At 39.7% G+C, this 17394-nt stretch overlaps 1 protein-coding gene across 1 annotated transcript in view; it reads left to right on the top strand.

The window, feature by feature from the left end:
- The first annotated feature begins 6300 nt into the window (after positions 1 to 6300).
- Positions 6301 to 17394, top strand: part of UACA (uveal autoantigen with coiled-coil domains and ankyrin repeats) — an 82456-nt gene continuing 71362 nt past the window's right edge. Inside the window, exon 1 of the mRNA XM_054688533.1 lies at positions 6301 to 6426. Within this exon, the coding sequence (XP_054544508.1) occupies positions 6325 to 6426 (102 nt within the window). The 5' untranslated portion in view covers positions 6301 to 6324. The remainder of the gene's footprint in view (positions 6427 to 17394) is intronic.

Here is a 17394-nt window from a genome sequence, read left to right as displayed (position 1 = left end):
AGATTAAACTTTTTAGGTATACATTTACCCACAGTTATATTGATTTAATTTTTCCTTTAAAGATCTGCTAAGAAAAAACAGTTAGAATGGTTATCAAAAAGTGAAGAAATGATAAGTGTTGGCGAGTATGTGAAGAAAAAGAAATCTTGTGCACTGTTGGTGCGATTGTAAATTGGTGCAGCTATATTGGAAAACAATATGGAGGTGCCTCAAAAAGTTAAAAATTAAACTATCATATGATCCAGTTGTTCTGAAGAACATGAAAACATTAATTTGAAAAGATATGTGCATAACTATGTTCATTGCAACACTTTTTACAATAGCCAAGATATGGAAATAACCCAATGATGGATGAATAACAGATTAAGAAGATGTAGTATATAGGCAGAATGGAATGCTCCTTGGCTATAAAAATGATGAAATCTTGCCATTTTCAACAGTGTGAATGGATCTCGAGGGAATTATGCTATATGAAATAAGCAATAAGTCAACTGGAAATAAGTCAAGAGGATGAAGATTAATACTGTATGATTTCACTTATTTGTGGAATATTATGTAAAATAAAAGCAATCAAACAAACAAACACAGCAAAACAAAACAGACTGATAACAAGATGGTGGTTACCAGAGGGGAAGAAGGGATGAAGGAATAGCTTAGTTGTAGATGGTGACTGGCCGTTTTGGCAGGTATGATGAGAAATACACAGTTGCTGAGATGAGAAACTCAAGCCTATACCTGAAACCTAAATGGTGTTATAAACTGTTACCTCAATAAAAAGAAATAAAATCAGTGTCTATATAAACATGCATTAATTTATAAAGATATGAAAGAATTTCAAATACTACATTAAAAATATATAATCTTATATAATAGAAAATAACATATTATAATCAAATGTTTGTTGGGTGCCTTGGGGAAGGAAATTCTATAGGGACTCAATCTGAGGGGGTTGGGGAAGCAAATATTGTCTAAAAAAATGTAAAAAAATGATAAATGTTAAAATAAAAAAATAAAATAAAATGTTTGTATAGAGAGCCTTATTAGAATATCTATAAATCTAATATGTTGACTCTGACCTTCCTTTCAATTAAGTGACTTAAAGTCATTGTTGAACACCCATGATAAAGCTTGCATGTGAGGATATCAAGTGCATTTGAGCATGGGACTTTCCTTGGCTTGTTCTGTCTGCAACATTCTTCCATCAGCATGACCAGCAAGGATTTTTAAAAGACCTCTGGAGTTCCAAAAGGAAAAGAATTTAAAGAGAACAAGTAAAAGAAAGACTCAGACTCAGAATCAATAAAAATAGCCTTTATTTGCCATGTTTTCAATTCAAAAGCAAGAAGCTTTTCTTTCTTTTTTTTAATGATACTTTTTTTTTTTAAAAAAGATGTATTTATTTATACAAGCACTGGGTGCAGTCAGAAGTGCAGGAGGGTGAGAGAATTCACCAGAGCCAGAGTGGGGAGCAGAGCAGGCAGAAGGACCGAAGTACACTGCTGAGGGGAGCAGCGGGCAGCTGGAGAGGTCTGCGCACCATGTGGGACCCTCGTCAGTGGCAGGGAGCAGTGGGGGATCAAACCAGCGTTGCAGAGGCTGCGGGCAGCTTCGCAACCCAGCGCTCAACCGCTGCGCCACCGGGGAGGCCCAGCAAGAAACTTTTCTATTCAATTTATTTGACAGGCTAAAATCTTGAAAGTTCACAGTTTGTATATTTCATGATATCCAGGGGGAGATAAGAAAACTCCAAGGTCCAGACATGTTTACTATGTAGTCAGAAACTTACTGACCCCAGAACCAAATTCCTTGGGTTTATCTGGGTTCCAGGATGAGTAGCCTGTTTTAAAAGGCGAAAGATTTATACGATCTGAAGAGAAACCAGAGTATATGCGTAGCCTGTTTTAAAAGTGGCAATCACCAGCTCTGCCTTTGAACCATTGCACACTCATCAATCATCTCATCAAAGTGAAACTAATGGTATTTCTGGAGCTTTGTGGCAATGGAGACTTGATAACAGAGGTTAGTCTTCTAAAACAAGCTATGTTTTGTTGACGTTAAATTTAAATTCAAAGAAATAGCTGTGGGTGTCTTCACTGCCTTAAGGTATAAACTCAATTACATTGGGGAAGTCTATTCTCTTGCCTTTTAGATCCCTTTCGCAGAATTGAAACTAATGGTAAACTTGATGCAGCTTAGGTGAATGACAGTCTGTAAGTGCCAAGGAGGACAGAGACAGTGGGCAGCAGACCTCTTCCAGTGTAACTGGTAGACTCAAGATTAGTGTAGCAGAGTATAAAGCAACCCTCAGTGGGATATATTAAAGAAGTTTCTGTGAGAGGGAATGGATTTCAGAGCCCTAAAAGTTTTAGTGATGAATCACTAAGAAAACCCACACAAGTATCTATGGTTATATGGAGCAGACGCTGTCTCCTTTTCCCACTTTTCTTTTTATCTCTTTAGTTTTTCAGGATGGAGTCACTGGTGAGCTTACTAGAAATGCAGAGGGTTTTAAAATTAGAGCCAAAGATGACCTACTTATTTTTTTAAAGCTCTCTTATGCAATGTGTTTTTTGTTTGACTGTAGCAAGAGAAGAGGGTGTGAGAACTGCCTCAGGTCTCTCATTTCTGGGCTGCAGTCTGAGTTCTAGGTGGGGGTGACCTTCCTGGTGAACCCATGGTCACATGTGGCTCTGCAGCTGTCTGCTTTGACATTCAAACTAGGAGAGAATAACCAATATCCTGGGTCCCTCCTTGGAATTACTGAAAGACTTTGTTGGCCGGGTTCCCTAGGCTACCAGGAACAGCAGAAAGCCCTAAAAATCAAGAGAGAAATCATTGAACATGAAATTCATAACCAAAGCTTGCCTGGAAGGAGATCTTCCTGTTTGAAAAAGGAATTACTTTATGTGAAAATTTTCAATTTTGTGTGTTGATTTTTAATTTTCCTTCTAAGAATCATCTTTGTCATCTTGTGGTCATTAACATCTCATAGTCATTGGTAAACATATCCCAACTCTGTTCTCTTACCTGCTCTGGACGGTCCCCTGTGTACTCTCTGCCTCCCGGGTGTCCCTTCTCACCCATGCACACTCACCGAAGCCCTGACCAACCTGCCCTGTCGGGTATCAACCGACCTCTGTAATCCTACTACACAGATCACAAGTAGTTATTCTCCAAATTGAGTTATATATGTCTATGTTAGCTTTAACTTGCAGTCGAGAATGCAAGTATCTTGAAAGTAGGGGCCAAGAGATAGAAGTGGTAAGGAGACTAACTTTGTCAACTTATATTATTGGGGATTTCTTTACCATGTATATGTATAACTTATTAAAATAATTAAAAAAATACATTTCCCATCCTGGTTTCATATATTATAAAAGATAAAAAGCAAAGCAAAACAAAATCATATTCAATATAGTAACAAAAATCCATCTCAGATTGATAAATGGCATTTTCTCTGAAGTGAAGATAAAAATAAGTAATGTAACAATAGTTAACAAAACCAAGCCAAACCTGTCTTGCTAAAGGCTAATAATAGTGACTTTACTTCATGTAGGGGCCTTCCAGATCATTATAAAAAAGACTTATTGCTTATTCAAGCCAGTGCTATTTACTTAGTTGCTCTCAAATGGGAATAAGCAGACATCCGCTATCAAGTTTCTAGCCTGGAAAAATTCATAAAGGCCACTGGACACAGACACCATGGGGACATCATGCAGACAGTTCATAAAAATAACTTGCCCAACATTTTTGGAACCTGATGTAAGTTGTACTTGTGGCTCTGTCTGCTTCCTTTGCTTTATCCAGTAACAACTGAAGAGACTGGCCAATCATTGGACTGTGAGGACTTGGAGGCTACAGGAGACACACAGTACAACATAAAGCTGTAATTAATAACTTACCAGACAATTACCTGGGGGAGTCAGAGCTACTGGAAAGCGTTAATATTTAAGATTCAACCATAGAACTAGCTGTAAAAGGGTACTTATCTTAAGTCTAGAACAAAGTTGTTTGAGGTATAAGTATTTTGAGTAGCACTGTAATCTCAGGACTTCCTACATGTAATCACAAAAAGGCTCAGGCTGAAAAACAATTATTACTCCAGTAACCAAAAAGATTGTATCAATCCATTCAGAAATATTTATCCAGCACCTAATATATGCCAAGCATTCTAGACAATTCAGTATGTATCAGTTATTCACTGGCTTTAATAGTGAAATGATGCTTATTTAGAACATGTGTGTTTGTAACATGAGAAGTACAGTTTAACTATTTGGAGGGTGGAGAGATCACTTTTAGTTGTTTGATCAGGGAAAGCTCTTTAAAGAAGAGGCACTTTGAATGGATATATGATTAAAAAAACATTAAAGCACAACACTCATAAAAGTATACATATGAGTACAGGCTTACTAAATTTTCATATACTGACCATAGGAGTTACTAGCACCCAGACAGAATAGTCTTCCAGAGCCCTCCCTCCCATGGGGAGCCCCCTCCAGTCATTCTTCAGGGAAGTAGGATTTTGTTGGATGAATGTAGACAAAGAAAATTGCTGGAGAGGGTCAGCATACATACAGACACGGGAATTGAAAAGCATGACCCATGTTAGAGGAATGGTGAGTGGTTTGAAGAGTAACTGGGGAGTCAGCTGGAGAACAGGGTTGGGTCCATGTTGCAGAGCCTGAAATGAATGACACATAAAGGAGCTAGATTTTATTCATTAACTGCTGAAATTTTTGAGCAAGAGAGGAGTATTTTGTAAGATTCTTAGATGATGGTTCGTAAATTACTGGTGATGGGAGAGGAAAAACTAGAGGTCAGGTGACTGTTTGGGAAACTTCTAGATCATCTCCGGAAGGGATTGTCTTGGCTTCCACTGGCAGCAAAGGACAGAGAGTAACTAACCAAGAGACATTATAAAGAGCCAACAAAAATTGAATAGCCCTGGGTCTTGAGGAAAGAGGAGTCGAAGAAAATTTCTTTTTATAGAACTAGGCAAGAAGAAATTTGTGATTTTCTCAGGTAGTTAGTTGTTATTTAATTGTGTGTGTGTGTGTGTGTGTGGGGGGGGTTAACACAGTCTTATAACTATCTCCAAGAAAGTTCTGAAAACTTTCTTACAGTGTTTGAAAACCTTGAGTTAATTTAAGTCCTTAGATTAGGACTGACCTTTCAGACAAAAAGAGTTCTTTGTTAGTCAGAAAGTTGGACTGTTTGTCTTTTCAAATGGGTGCATGCTAGAATAAATATTTTGCAAGGAAAAATTGACCCCAAGGAAGAGAAGACTATTGAAGATATCACGTTAACAGCAAATTATTAGGTGTGCTCACTACCTGTTTCTGCATCCTTTCCTTAAATGAGTCTTATTACCCCAGATTTCTGGGTCGGATGAACTAATTAATTTCATCCTATATTTTCATGTGTAATTTCTTTCTTCAGGAAACCAACTTTGTTTTCAAAGAAAAGATCATGGTATGTTTTCTTTGACGGCTTCTTTTATCACTTTTTATGGAAACCTCTTTCCTCCCTCCTGTCGCCCCATCCCAACCCCCCCCTCCATAGCTTTCCCTCCAAAGCAGTGGGTGTTTCACTCAGCAAATAATTATCGAGCATCTCTCATGTCCTTTGATTTACAGCAACGAGTTCAAAGTCTTTTCATCTGTACAATTTATAAAAACAGCACTTTATTAATAAGAGACTGTTTGTTTCTGGAAATTTTGATGCGCGTGGTTGTTTCCAGAAATAGGGTTTATGCAGTAAACATGAGCAGATGGAAGGACGTTGCTTTAGAAAGTCGGGGTGTGTGCAGGTAACCCGGCGCCCTTTCTAGGACCAGCGGAAGGAAGGGCGCTTTACTTAGAAAGGGCACGCGGGAGTTGGAGAAACAGGAGACCAGGCGTAGCCCGCACTCTCTTTAGACCCGAGGCTCCACCACCCAGGCAGGCGGGCGTGGAAGGCCTGGAGACCAGCGCTCGAGACTCCCCGCCACTCTCCCTTCGCCCCGCAGCTCCCCCAGCTGCAGCCCAAACTTCCCCGGCAGGGAGAGGAAGGGGGTTATTAAGTTTGAAAGGGAAGTCCCTCCCCCTTCCCGGAATCCTATTGGCTACGCTCGGCCCCGCCCCCTCCAGGGCCGCGGGCTGATTGGCTGCGGGCGGAGCCAGGGCGCCGCCCCGAGCCGTCGGCCGCGGTGGCCCAGGTGGCAGGTGGGGTCCGAGCGCCCGCGCCCCGCCGCCTCCCGGCGCGCTCGCTGCCCGCACACCCCCAGGTCGGCGCGCGGCTCGGGCGCGCCGCGCTCTCCGGTCGCCGGACTGTCCAGACTCGGCCATGAAGACCCTTAAGTCTCGCTTGTGGAGGCAGGACGCACCCGGCCCCTCGTCGCCCGGCCCCGCCTCGGTCGCCGTCGCCGGCGCGGTGAGTCCCGCGGAGGTGCGCGTCCAGGTGCCTCCCCCGAGGGGCGCGCGGGGTCCGCGGCCGCCCGCCCGCCCTCCCTCCCTTCTCGGTCTCCCGCCAGCCGTCGGGCTTCGTGGGCCGCGGCTGCTCTTCCGCTCTGCGGCGGGAGCTCCGCGCCGGTCCCCTGACCGCGGGGTCCCCCGCCCCCAGCGGCGCCCCCGGGCCTCGCCGGGACGTGGTCCACCCCTCACCCCCAGTTCTCCCGGCCTTCGCGATCGAATCCCCCCTCCCGGTGTTTCTGGGTTATCCCCCACGGCGCTGTCTTCTCCAGCGACCTCCACCCGCCCCTCTCCCGGGGCTCGCCCACAGAACCGCGGGGGCCGACAGGTGCCCCTCCGGCGCGGGGGCTGCGGGCCGGCCGGGCTTGGAGCCCCCGTCTCCGTGGGCAGGGCCGTGGGCGCGGCGCCCCCGCTCCTGGACTCCGGACCCGGCGTGGGCACAACGCGCGGAGCCTTGGCGCTGGTGGGCTCGCTGGGCTTCGTGGGGTGGCCTCGGTGACACAGAAAACCTGATTCCTGAGTGAGGCTGATGGAGTCGGGTGTGATCGCTAGGACAAAGCCCCAAACGGTGGAAGTGATCGTGAAGGTGGGCAGGTGCTTGCCGGTGATCCGTGTAGGGGTCACCTGTGGGACGGATCCGTGCGGGACGAGCACGCCTTCGGCGCTGGTCTCCGCCCGGCCTCCGTGAGCACCCTCAGTACTCAGGGCCTGTCTTTACTTGGCAGGGAAACAGAAGTCTTGAGAAACAGCCTGACTGCAGATGTTGGGATTTAGCTAATTTGGCAAGTTAGAAGAATGGCAGTATCATCAAAATTCTGTTACTAAATTAAACGTTATTTTAAAAAACATGAAGAGTCAGAAACGAAAAGAAGATGTAATGCTCAAATGACTTAGTTGTGCACTGGAGTAATTAAAATGGAATTGTAAAATTTTTTCCAAGATGATTAAGTTTTGGGTGAGAATACTAATTAATCTGCCTTTGCTCTTGAGTTAACTCAGAATTTTTCTCCACCTATTGCTAGGATGATTTTTCTTGGACTTAAAGGAAATTGTGAGGGAAAAGAGACTGTAGTTTGCAATTTAAGTAAAAGGATAGCTAAGTTAAATATTGGGATAAGTTTTATAAAAGTTTTAAATGAAAATAAATGCATGTAATGGTTAATAAAACCAAGCCTAGCATTGATAGAATAAAATGAATGTACAGGGGAAAGAGATGACTTTTGCTTTTCAATCTATAAGCCATAATCACTCAGGTCAGATTGAGTTACGTGTGTGCATATTGTTAAGATTGAACATCTTTTTTTTTCTTTTTCCTTTAAACATGTTTAGAATTTTATTTGCTTTTAAATAGACAGTATAGTCGGTGACTTAATATTTGAAAGGAGCAAAACCAGCTAAATAGCCTTCCCCCAATCTGAGTTCTTTAGCCTCCTTGCCCCTTCCCCCCATTTCAGTTGCTTATCCCTCCAAAAAGAGTCTATGTAAGCTCATAAGCAAATATGAATATAAATATTCTTTATAGAGGTGATAGCCCACTATTCTCACTATTCTTCATCTTTTTTTTGTTAACTGTAAATATCTTGTCTCATTCAGAGCATCCCTGTTCGTATCTTTTGCTGTAATATGCAATGCTGATGAATAAGCCCTTGTCTCTTTTCTGTGTGTATGTATACAGTTGTAGAATCAGTTCCTAAAAGTGGAGTTGCTGGATTCAAGAGTGCATGCATTTGTAATTTTGAAGAATGTTGTTAAATTTCCTTCCATGCATATCTTTTTAAAAATAATAATAGGCATAAATGGAATTTTGTGATATGTGAGAAATTTTATTTTTCTCATGCTTTCATTGAAAGTCTATTTCACTTTTTTTTAATGTTGTTTTTCTTTTTAATTTTTGTGTAGAAGAACTGGAGTGTAGGCCAGGGGGTGAGAGGATTCACCAGAGACAGAATGGGGTGCAGAACAGGTATATTCACTGAAATATACTGCTGAAGGGAGCAGCAGGCCAGACAGGAAAGGATATGGCTTAGCTCTCTGGCTGGGGATCGAACTCAGCCATATCAATCAGGAAGGCTCTTTTCACATTTTTTAAATCTTTGGTCGCCTCAGAGGTATATACGGTATCTCAGGATGGTTTAAATTTGTATTTCTCTTATTCAAAGTGAAGTTGAGTATTTTTACATGTTTTTAAGAGCCATTTGCATGGTCTTTTCTATGAACAGTTTACCCTTTCCATTTATTCTATTTAGCTTTTGGTTCTTTTTCCTATTCACTTGTATGTACTTTTTGTGAGGCAAATTAGCTCTATTAATGTGAATAATATTTTTTCTTGTTGCTTATTTGTCCTATGACTTTATGGTGACTTTTGATATCTAGGAAGTGGTTATATTTTATACAGTGTATTTATCAACCTAATTTGTGGCTTTCAAGTTTATGTTATTATATCTTGATCATTATCATGGAAATGGTCATGATTTCCACAACTTTGACTTGAGAAAAAGTTTTTCTTATGTGTATTTCATAAATACTTTTCTTTATGTATTTATTTAAGTATCTGAAGACACTAGCAATAGGCTGAGGTATGTGAATATTTTATGTGAAATATGGCATATTAACTTAACATGCTAAATTATAACTATATGCAGACTACATGCCAGAGAAGTCATATAAAATGTTCTGAATACTACCATTGTAATAAATATGCCAATGAGTCTAGAATTCATTAAGTGGGGAGTATGTGTTTATATAAATTACATAATAAATGTAGTTCACAATTATAGATGGTGAGTAATACACAGTTGAGGATGTATTAGTAAAATCTGGATGACTACATATTTTAACTACAAGACAATTTTTATTTTTACATTTATTTTTAATTACAGAATTGGTGCTTCAGATTTTCAAAAGGGATAATTAAATAACTATTAATGCTATTTCAAGTCAAGTCAATTATGTGTACGATTATATGGATATTGACAATAGTCTTATTCCATTTTCACCTAGTCCACATAGGAAATTTGAGTAATCAAAGTTAAGGGCTCTTGTTCCAGAACTAGTAGAAGTGTGTTAACCAGTATTTTATTTTATTTATTTTTAAAGATTTATTTTTTATTTATACAATAGCTGGGGTACAGGCCAGAGGCTAGGGAGGGTGAGAGGATTCACCAGAGACAGAGTAGGGAGCAGAACAGGCAGAAGGACCAAAAGCACTGCTGAGGGGAGCGGCAGGCATGACAGGAGAGGTCTGCTGTGCCATGTGGGAATCTCCCTGGCTGGCCAGGAATCGAACCCGCACTTCAGAGACTGTGGACAGCTTCATAGCGCTGCGCTCAACCCGCTGTGCCACCGGGGAGGTCCATTAACTGGTATTTTAAAAAGACATTTTGGAAGGGGGGGTTCCACTTCAAATTGTGCTTCATGTTTAACATTTGTAGCTGAGTAAATTCTTGATTGTTAATCTCTGACTTGGGATATTCTGCAGTGATTATTTTTTCTGCCCTTTCTATAGGCTATGCTTAAAATGGGGCAATAAAATTATAAATCAGCAATCACATATGTTCTAAAGTATGTCATTAATGTTGTAGTACCCCGAAAAGAAATTGGTATTTCTAAAAAGAAATCAGTTACAAATGAAGTAACTGTGAATAAACTCTCCAAAAAAACCTCTTTTGGTTCCCACTAAGAACAGAAGGTTGCCATGTTTAGAATGCGTAAAGGCCAAAGTATAATTTTGTTTCAGTTGTGATTTTGAGAATTAGAGCTTTGTGTTTTCTACTCAGGGATTTAGGCATATTTGAAAATCCGTTATTATAACAATGATGAGTAGTTAAGGATTTAAAATATTTCTTTTGTTAAGAGTGGAGTAATGATTGTGTATCTTTATATATTGTACATCACATGCATTTTTCAGATTTGAAATTATTAGTTCAAGAACTGGACCTTGCAGCAATTGCTTTGTTTAGTTTGGAAAACACTCATGAAGCACATAAGTTAGGTTCAATCATTAGGTCCTCTTTGAAGTGATGGATAATTCCAAGATGGGAGCAGACAAGGTGCTATGGGACCGTTTAATCAGCAATAGTGGTAACATTATCATTATTCAAGATTCACTGAAATCTTGAGATCCATGAGTGATAATAATGATTACAAAAAATAATTCGTCACTTTTGGAAGATGTTTGGGAACTGATGTTCTTTCCAGATGGTGAAAATAAAGAGAAAAAATGAAATGTCGTGTTTTTCCTCAGGGTTACCAAATATTCGGTAAGGGGGAAGTTTCACTTTTATAAAAGGTATTTTTATCCCAGCTAACAGGGGAAGAATGGATGATACAATTAGTATATCAGAATTTTGTAACTCCTAATGAATTAATTGACCTAGAGTTTATTGGCAGTGATTATAAGTAACTATTAATGTCTCAAAAAGAAAGATAACCAGATATAATTTATTTCCTGATGGAAATAGTTATTGCTGCCTACTAATAGTCTGGCCAGATGGACCAATCCTGAATATGACAGGCCTCTAGGTTTAACCATTTTCCAGAAAATACAGAGAATAGAGGAATTTGGGGGTATAGTGAATAAAATCCTCATTGTGGGAAACTATAGGACAAATAACCTGTAATTCAATAAATTACAAGAAGAAAAAAGTGGAGGAAAAAAATGAACATTAAAAGAGATTTAGGAGACATTATCAGTCACAATGGTAGACTTCACTCAGACCCTGATTAAATAACTGTAAAAAGGTAAAAGTGATATTGTAGTTTTATTTAAAAAGATTTAAATGTGACAATGGTAGTGATATAGTTATGTTTATCAGTAGTTTTTGCCTTTCAGAGAAACATTTAGAGGTATTGGTATTTCTATTATAATATATTCTATTTCTCTTGTAATATTGTAATATTCTTTTCCAAATGAAATGATGTGAAGTCTGGGGTTTGCTTCACGATAATTGATGGGGCATAGGTGGGTGGGAGAAGTGTGGGGTGTATTTGAAATAGAATTGGTCAGGAATTATTGTCAGCTGGGTGGGTCATGTCTGTTTTATTTACTTTTGTGATATGTTTTTTATATGTTCTAAATTTTCTATAATGATGGGACAATTCATAGTCTTCAAGAATTTTAAGATTAGTTAGCATCCATCACCCCAGTCAATAAATCAATTTTTAGTTGAAGAAATAAAGAATAGTAAGAGTGAGACATGTGATTACAATAACATAGCATGTCAAGGCTATAATAAACAAGTATGCACATACTATGTGTGTATAAAGACGTGTGCACTGAGAGTGTGCATGTGCAGGATGAGGTCAGGGAAAAGGTGTAATGGTAAAGCTGGGGTCTGGGCTAGACACACAGTTTGAAAGACTTCCCAGGCAGAAGAGCAGCAAGCAGCAGGGTGTGAAGCTGGAACATTATGTAGCCCACTGAAGATGCGTCAAATTTAGAAAGGAACTTTGGTGGTAGGGTAAGGGGATGGTGCAGATTGATGTATAGACAAGAATTTCAGTGAAAGGAGTTAGAGGGTGGCAGCATGTTTTCTGTATGTCTGTCTGTCTGTCTCTCTCACTCTTTCCTTGAATAAAAAATTTGAATTACTCAACAAGCCTAAACCAATCTTTATGGAGATCTCTGACTGGAGGCAGTGAAGTTTCATTTTCAGAAGTTTTCCGGTTAGTGATTTAACAAGTTCATTCGTCTCCTCTTTCCTTTCCCACCAGAATTAACTAATAGCCAGCAAAATTTTGTTCTCATCAGCCCTGTTTAACTTACTGTTGTATCTGTGGTAAAGAAATCTAGAGTTGAAAATGTTAGATTTAGACACTGTAACTCATGTATTCCCAGTTTCATCGCTGTCATTTGGAAGCCTTTATTGCCCTGTTAAAGATGACTCAAACATTTGCCTGTCCTGATTCTTAAGGGATATAGGAATGCATGAGCTTATTCATGTGAGAGAAGCAAATTTATTTCTTTAGGGAGTTTGCCTAAAAATGGATGATTGATATGTACTTATTGAAATTAAAAATAGAATGATAGGATAATTTGTGAATATTGGCTCATTTTTCTAGTCTTAGAACAATTAAAAGCTTTATATAACTTTTCAGGCTTTATGCTGAAATCATAGCATAAAAGCACAAGAATAAAATAACTTGTTTGTAGTTACAAAAACAGTTTTGTTTGTTGGAATTTTTTTATTCTCAGAAATCTTGAATACTGTAGACATTGACTTCTTTATTCCAAATGGCACAGTCTCTGTAGCGATGCATAAAACCTGGATCCCTGTAGTTGAGTAACTAAAGCTCTGGCAAGGGATGGGGTGTGATGAACTGTGATTACATAATAAACTCAGACCTGGTAAGTGCCCTGGAGAGAAAGAGGTACATGACTAAACCAGTTAAGCTAAATGACTATCTATTGTTTTAAAATAGTATTTAATTTCACCCCATAAAAATCATGCATGTTCCTTGTAGGAAATGAAATATAGTTCAAAATAAATAGTAAAACACATCATCTGCAATGCTGTTTACTTTGCCATAACCGCTGGTTATGCTCTTTTGTTTTTTAAAGATTCCATTTGCCTCTTTATTTGGTCAGCATTTGATGCAACAGTAATACCAAAGGCACAAGCTTTGACCCATAGCTGATTCTAATAAACTTTGTACTTAAAATTATAAGTAATTTGAAATGTTTTGAGCAGATATAAGTATCCCATTAGGAATGCTCAGTAAATGCTGCTGAATTGCTTAAGAAATTACTTGAAGAAATCCCACTGCCAGTAGCCAGTATTTCTTTCTTTCTTTTTTTCTTTCTTTCCTTTTTTTTTTTTTTCAAAGATTTATTTATTTATTTGTACAAGCATTGGGTACAGTCAGAAGCACGGGAGGGTGAGAGAATTCACCAGAGCCAGAGCAGGGAGCAGAACAGGCAGAAGGACAGAAGTACACTGCTGAGGGGAGCAGCGGGCGGCAGGAGAGGTCTGAGTGCCATGTGGGACCCTCACCTGGTGGCCGGGGATCGAACCGGTGCTGCAGAGGCTGCGGGCAGCTTTGCAACCCAGCGCTCAACCACTGCGCCACTGGGGAGGCCCTCTTTTTTTTTTTTTTTTTTTAATATTTACCCACCCACACATACAAGAGCTGGGGTACAGGCCAGAGATGCGGGGGGTGAGAGGATTCACCAGAGACAAGAGTGGGGAGCGGAACAGGCAGGCTGAGTGAAATACACTGCTGAGGGGAGCAGCAGGCTAGACAGGAGAGGTCTGCCGCGCCTTGTGGGTTGCTTCCTGGCTGGCTGGGGATTGAACTCGTGCTACAGAGGCTGTGGATTGCTTCATAGTGCGGTGCTTAACCCCTTGCGCCACCAGGGAGGCCTGCCAGTATTCCTTGAGCATGTATGTCCCAGGCGTTATTCTAAGTGCTTTACATTGACTCATTTGGTCCTTATAGCAACTGTAAAAAGTGGGTACTACTGCTATCTTTTTATAGATGATGTTCCAAGAATTCACCTGCCCATGATACCATAATTAATAAGAGGAGAGCTGGGAGCCTGATTCTGGAAATCTTGTCTTTTTCTGTTGTGAACTGATATAATATCAAATTTAAAGCTGTGGAATTTGTACCTTAAGCCATATACTAAAAAAGAAAAGAAAGAAAGGGAGGGATTTTGGGGGGGGGTGGGATGACAGGCCTTTCATGGGAACTCTTGAAATCAATTTGTAACGGGTTTGCTTCCTTCCCAGCAGTGTATGAAATTGTTGCATTCCCTAGTTCCTTCCAATAATGAATAGTGTTATTTAAAATGCTCGTTAATCTAGAAAAAGAGTATTGCTTTAAGACTGTGTTTTTGATTTCTAGGCAGTGTGAACATATTTCTAAGCTATTGCCACTGACTTCATGTCTCAGGAATTATCTGTTCTGTGTCCTCTGACCATTTTCTATTGGTGTCTTATTCATACCCGTCTTTAGGAGATTTACACCTTTAATTTTGCTACTTTGTGGGCCTCCCTGGTGGTGCAAGGGGTTAAGACGCAGCATCATGAAGCAGTCCGCAGCCACTGCAGCATGAATTCAATCTCCCGCCAGGGAGCTACTCACATGGCACAGCAGACCTCTTCTCACCCGCTGCTCCCCTCAGCAGTGTATTTCAGTAGATCTGCCTGTTTTGCTCCCCACTCTGTCTGTGGTGAATCCTCTCACCCCCATATCTCTGGCCTGTATGCATAAATAAATCTTTAAAAAAAAACATATAATTTTGCTACTTTTTGTCTCTCACATAGACATAAAACATGGTTGTGTTTCTGTCACCTTCCCTTATATTTCAAATGGTTTTGTTTTATGTATTTAATTTTATAATTGATTCATTAAAATTCTTGACTGTCTTACATTCATTGTAAAGAAGTGTAGCTATTGGTATAAAAGGCTCCAGTTTGCCCCATTATAACTTTTGTCTTGAATTCTACATTTTTCATCATATTATCTGTCATATTTTCCCTTTTGCCTTACTTTTTTGTTCAATATGAATGTTCACCCAGTGTATTATCATCATCCCTGGTTTTAGATATTAAGAAGGCCATATGGATGAAGTTAGTTCTGAGATTCCAGTATAGCTAAAAGTTGGTGTGTGTGTCTCTAAGAGAATATATATGTTTTTTAGGGGGATAGTATGTTTTTAGTATTGATCTCATTGGTATGTATCAAGGTTTGACATTACCTCTGTAGTAGGTTGTCCCTTTCAGATGCACAAACGATTTTTTAAAATCTCAATGAATTTTGACTAATTCTTTCCTCTGGCTGGTTCTTGTTATTCTGTGGTGTTCCTGCTGTGGCACTGGCCCTGTGCAGGGTGGGGAGGCCTTGCATTTGGCTCTGGCAAGGCCAGCACACTCTGATCTCTCCAGCCCTGCCCATGAGGAGAAACCCACAAACACTGATTTTTGTGTGAGAGATATTTTTAAAAATAAGTCTTTTTTATGATTCATCTTTTTTTGTGTGTGTGAGTTCCTTTTTTAAAAGGAACATTTTATATTTTAAAAAAGCACTTATGAAATATAAATGGCATTTATGATAATGGATAATTAAATAAGTACGGGAAATAGAGTGCTTTTTCAGTCTTAGAAAAGGCAAATTGTGGGCCAAAGAATGTCCATTCATAGCTTTTGAAACTGTGCCTAGAGTCATCTAAAGGGGCAGGGTAAAGGGTTAGTGTTAGGGGCTCAGGTTCAGCAGGCAGGGTGACCTGGGTTTGAATCGCTCTGCTCCCAGTAATCAGCTTCGTGACCTCAGGCTGTCATTTCCTCACTTGAAAATGGTGTTAAGTATAGTTTAGGATGCACTCAATGTTGGTTCTTATTATCACTACTGAAAATCTCACCTAGGTACCCTTCATTTTTGTCCTTTATAACCAGAGGAACAGCACTCTTTCTGCTCTTTGGCTTTCCAGCTAATACATACATGCCCTCCTGGTCTTCTATATATCCTGGGTCTTCAGAAGATCATCTGCTCTAACCTTGCACCCCAAGGGAGATAGGTGGTCTCTGTTTTTCATTTAATAAAAAAGCATTTCTTGAGTGTCTACGCTATGCTGGGGGAAAGCAAAGATGAGAAAGACAAGCAGCTCCAAGTGTGTAATCACTGTCTCTACTTGGTTCTGAAACATTTTCATCACTCCAAAATGTACCCATTTTGGGTACAATGCTTCCCACCTCTCTTCCCCTAGCAACTGTCAGCCTGTACAGTGAGTTTCTTAATCTGAGGCTTAAAGAAATGGGTACAGTGATCCAGGAAAGAATGATATATATATATATATATATATATATATAAAAATATATAAATTTAACTGAAACTTATGAAAGTGTGTTGGAGACATTATATTTTAGCTTCAAATACTATAGAATCCATCACACAGAATAAGACATCTACATCTACAGTGTAACAGTGGTGGGAGGGGACTTAGGTGTTAGATGACTTATGTAGCAGAGTTGGAAGGAATGTTTTCCAGTTCTTCAGACTTCTTTATCTTACACTGTACATAATAGTATTATCTCTTAAACTTCAGTAATATTAATGTGTAATCTTGATGATTTTTGTCACATCCATCCATGAAATATTTGTGTTAATTGTTAATATTTGTTTAAAATGAATAAGTCCAAGGGAGAAATCCTATATTGTCAAAGTATTAACAAGGATTACAACAATGGTACTTCATTAATAATATAAAAAATAAAATGAGTCACTTAAAAACACAAATGTCAAGATATTTATTTAGGAAGGAAACTGTATGAAGGACAGGAAGAAAATGGGAACCCAGTGGTCATCTGATCTGCAGAAGTGGTCTTTTTATCCTGAATCTCTCTAGGGAAAGAGCAGCATTGAAGGGGTGGGGGCAGGTGGGAAGAGGTTGGTGTTTGAGGCAGTGGCTGCAGGGTGTGTGAGCACTTGAACATTGCTGACCCTGTCACAGGGCTGAGCCAGGGACCAGGGCTTTGGCACAGACCCCTCATGGACATTTTCCTACTTGCTTCATGCTCCCTGCTGCGGGCCAATACTGAATGATCTGGAACTTTAGAAGGAACTGCCAGTAGATTCTGTCACCCACATTGGTCCTGAGCCAGTGAAGTCTATACCTGTGATAGTGGTGTGTAGACCACACTTTGAAAGATGCTCATTTTCAGCGTTCTGCTAAGTAAATACTTTCCTGTTTGTGGACTGATTAAACTTTGCTTTATAACTGAGAATTACACTTGGTTGAAGTTATTATTATTCAGCCATTTATTGGAGAATATACTTCTTAAAAAGTCAGTGTGCATCATTTAAGTATTTATAGTATACAGACACTGTTACCTAGAGAGTGTAAAAATAAATCAGTGTATATTCACGATTATTTGAAGTTTAAATTCCTTTAGTTCCATTTCTCTAGTGTTAAAGATCACTTGGAATTATATTTAAGCATAAAATA

This window comes from Talpa occidentalis, unplaced genomic scaffold, assembly GCF_014898055.3.
Source record: "Talpa occidentalis isolate TD23 unplaced genomic scaffold, MPIMG_talOcc4v2.1 talOcc4.11, whole genome shotgun sequence".
NCBI classification, from domain to species: domain Eukaryota; kingdom Metazoa; phylum Chordata; class Mammalia; order Eulipotyphla; family Talpidae; genus Talpa; species Talpa occidentalis.
The sequence above is the reverse complement of the archived record's forward strand: the minus strand, read 5'-3'. Positions and strand labels throughout refer to the sequence as shown.